The sequence below is a fragment of the Mandrillus leucophaeus genome, unplaced genomic scaffold, assembly GCF_000951045.1.
Source record: "Mandrillus leucophaeus isolate KB7577 unplaced genomic scaffold, Mleu.le_1.0 Scaffold52, whole genome shotgun sequence".
NCBI lineage: Eukaryota > Metazoa > Chordata > Mammalia > Primates > Cercopithecidae > Mandrillus > Mandrillus leucophaeus.
In genome coordinates this window covers 1,512,853-1,515,810 of record NW_012105586.1, presented here as the reverse complement: position 1 = coordinate 1,515,810, position 2,958 = coordinate 1,512,853, and the positions used below count along the sequence as shown (strand labels likewise).

The following is a 2,958-nucleotide window of genomic DNA, read 5'->3' as shown; positions in this document are numbered from 1 at the left end:
CGATCTTGGCTCACTGCAACCTCGGCCTCCTGGGTTGGAACAATTCTCCTGCCTCAGCCTCCCGAGTAGCTGGGATTACAGGTGTGTACCATCACACCCAGCTAATTTTTTTTTTTTTTTTTAGTAGAGACAGGGTTTTGCCATGTTGCTCAGGCTGGTCCTGAATTCCTGGTCTCAAGTGATCTGCCCACCTTGGCCTCCCAAAGTGCTGGGATTACAGGCGTAAGCCACTGTGCTCAGTCCTGAATATTTATTTGTAATGTTTGTGTTCAAATTCCCTGCTTGTGGGATGGGGCTCTGAACATAACCCTGCTACCACACGGCTGCTTCAACTCTGTCAGCTCTTCTGTTTGCTTCATGGTGCCCTCCTTCTCCTAGGACAGCTTCCTTCTCCATCTCCTACTCTCCACTCCCACTTTGCTCTTCCTTCTTAGTCAAAAATGATTCCAAAGCCCGTATCCCCAGCCGCCTGCTTTATCTGATTCTCACGCACCAAGCCAATGTTTCCTCTGCCTTAAATCACCCCAGAGCCAACTAGTGGACACTAGAGACCACCTCTAGGGCCCAGAGCCCACAAACTATTCACACATCCAGTCCTAAACTTGTCCACCCTAAACTTGCCTCACCCAATGGTTCCCATGGAAACCACAGTAAAGGCTCTGGGCCCTGCTCCCCTCTTGTTCCTTCCGACTCCCGACCAACGACCAACACTGGTGCTTCCTTATGTGGCCCTGCAGGGCGTGGCGTACTCTTCCTCTTGAGAACTGTAAGTAACAAGCTCTTCTTTCAAAGGTAGTTGTCTCTGTGTCTGTCACTTTCCCAAATAAGGAAAAATCCCAGGCACACAATAAAGACAGCAGGACCACACCCCAAATCAAGAGAAACTGCGAGAAAATTCCTCCTGGCTTCTCTCCCTCCCAAGCCACGAGGCTGCTTCTGCACTTCCCTCTGTTGATGGGAAACCCTCCAAGTCACTTCGGCACTGGAAATACACTGTGGGGTACCTGGCGATGTGGATCTTGGGAATCCTGCTTAATGTCTGTGCCCACCCCCCTTGTCTTCCTCTGGCATTGTGATCTGACTTATTTATGGGACCACCACTTGAAATATTGGGTGCAGCTGGCATTTCTAGACCATAGCAGACACAGGCCTCCCTGTCTGCTCCAGACAAGAGGACAAGCATGGTAATCAACATTATCCCCCCTTGTAAATCAGTGCAGTTCCCCAGGATTCCCTTCTGGGCCCAAGAGGATTTTCTTAGGAAAAGCACTGAATCAGGCAGGCATCCCAGAGAAAGGAGAACATGGCTTTCTTCTCCCTGTAAATTACTCCTCACCAAAGAAATCACTCCCCTAGTTTCCAACTGAGCGAGCAGTAAAGCGTGTGCAAGAGAAGATGATTTATAGGGTGTTCTCTGATTCTTCCCACAGTAACAGACTGAAATATAAGGCACACACGTCAGGCTGGCTTTCACCATCTTTTCCTTGCCCTTAGGAACAGGCTTGGATGCATGAGACTTGAGACAAATAGGCTGCAATTTCAGATCACAAGTGAGGTGGTACTGACTCTTCCCATTCAGCAGAATGTCCTGGCTTTCATTTTAATGTGCCAACGTAGCTCATTCTAGGAATGAATTGACTTGGCATGGGACCGGCCATACAGAGAACTGACTGCAGCTAGCTGGGATGTGTTTGAAAGTGGGATGCCTCAGAGTGGGATAAACAAGTGTGTTTCTGAAGACCTTTTGCCAGCCCATGGATGCCCACTGTCTCCATTAGCGCTAAAGACCCCTACATGTGGCAGCTCCTGTCTCCACCATGGCCAGGCGGATGCCTTGCTCCTATCAGTAATGAGCCCACTGTGTCTGTCCTTCCAGGGGCTCCCCTACAAACACCTGATCACCCACCACCAGGAACCCCCACATCGCTACCTGATCAGCACCTATGACGACCATTACAACCGGCATGGTTACAACCCCGGGCTGCCTCCGCTCCGCACCTGGAATGGACAGAAGTTGCTGTGGCTGCCAGAGAAGTCTGACTTCCCCCTTCTTGGTATTTTTATAATTCAGGGTTTTCCTCTGAATTGGTCTGTAAAGGCGCACAGACCAATGCAGCTATACCTGCCTTATGCAGAAGGAGCCTCACAGGTGACCCTGGCTCCAGGAGAGCAGTGGATGACACAGTCGGGGCTGAGTCCTATTGTCCCCTCAGGCTGCCTCCTGTGCTCTCCCCTTGATACGGGATAATCTTGGCTGTGTAATGAAGCCATCACCTGTGCCCCATGATGGCATGCTTAGAGCACAGGTGGCAGGGAGCGCATCCACACATCCTTCCTCCCAGTCCTATTTACTACATGAATAGTGACAATATTTCCCAGGTAGTGCTCCTTACTGCAATGGTAGCAAACACTGAGGAATTTCTGGCCTCGGGGAGTTGACATTCCAGTGGGGAAACAGATAAGACACCACTAAAAAGTAAGAACACTTAAGATCACATAGATAATTTTAGACAGGAATGTGTGCCATGGAGAGAAAACAGGTAATGGATAGAAAGTGAGGTGGTGAATTTGTGAGCCTCCTTTGGTTCACACATTCCTCCTTGGAAAAGTGAGGGATGGTCTTTGTTGAGGAGATAGTTGAGTTGGGAAGAAGGGAGCCATACAGAGATCGATAGGGAGGGCATTCCAGAGGAAGGAACAGAAAGTGAAAAAGGTCTACGGCAGGAATGGAGGAGGGCCATGTAGGGGCTCACAGGGAACAGTGAAGGGAATGAAATTTGTCCTACCCACAATCCCAAGACCTGGAATGCATTTTTGCAGGAGAGTGCCTTGATCTGATTTGTATTTCAAGCCACGTCCACCCTAATGAGGACACAAAGCAGTGCCATCTCTTTGTGGTCCTACCTTTTGATGCAAAGGGACATAGGTCAGAGGATGAGCTGCTGGTCACTCTGCATT

General features: G+C 49.6%; 1 protein-coding gene across 3 annotated transcripts in view; it reads left to right on the top strand.

Annotated features, from left to right (window-relative positions):
* LOC105551359 (chromosome unknown open reading frame, human C1orf158) overlaps window positions 1-2,958 on the top strand; it is an 18,749-nt gene that overhangs the window by 12,178 nt on the left and 3,613 nt on the right. For 2 of the 3 annotated variants that reach the window (XM_011996561.1, XM_011996562.1), the window contains one exon: window positions 1,877-2,054. In XM_011996561.1, coding sequence (XP_011851951.1) covers window positions 1,877-2,054 — 178 coding nt within the window. Of the gene's footprint in view, window positions 1-1,876; window positions 2,848-2,958 lie in introns of those variants that run through there. The other variant, XM_011996560.1, reaches the window with a different exon arrangement.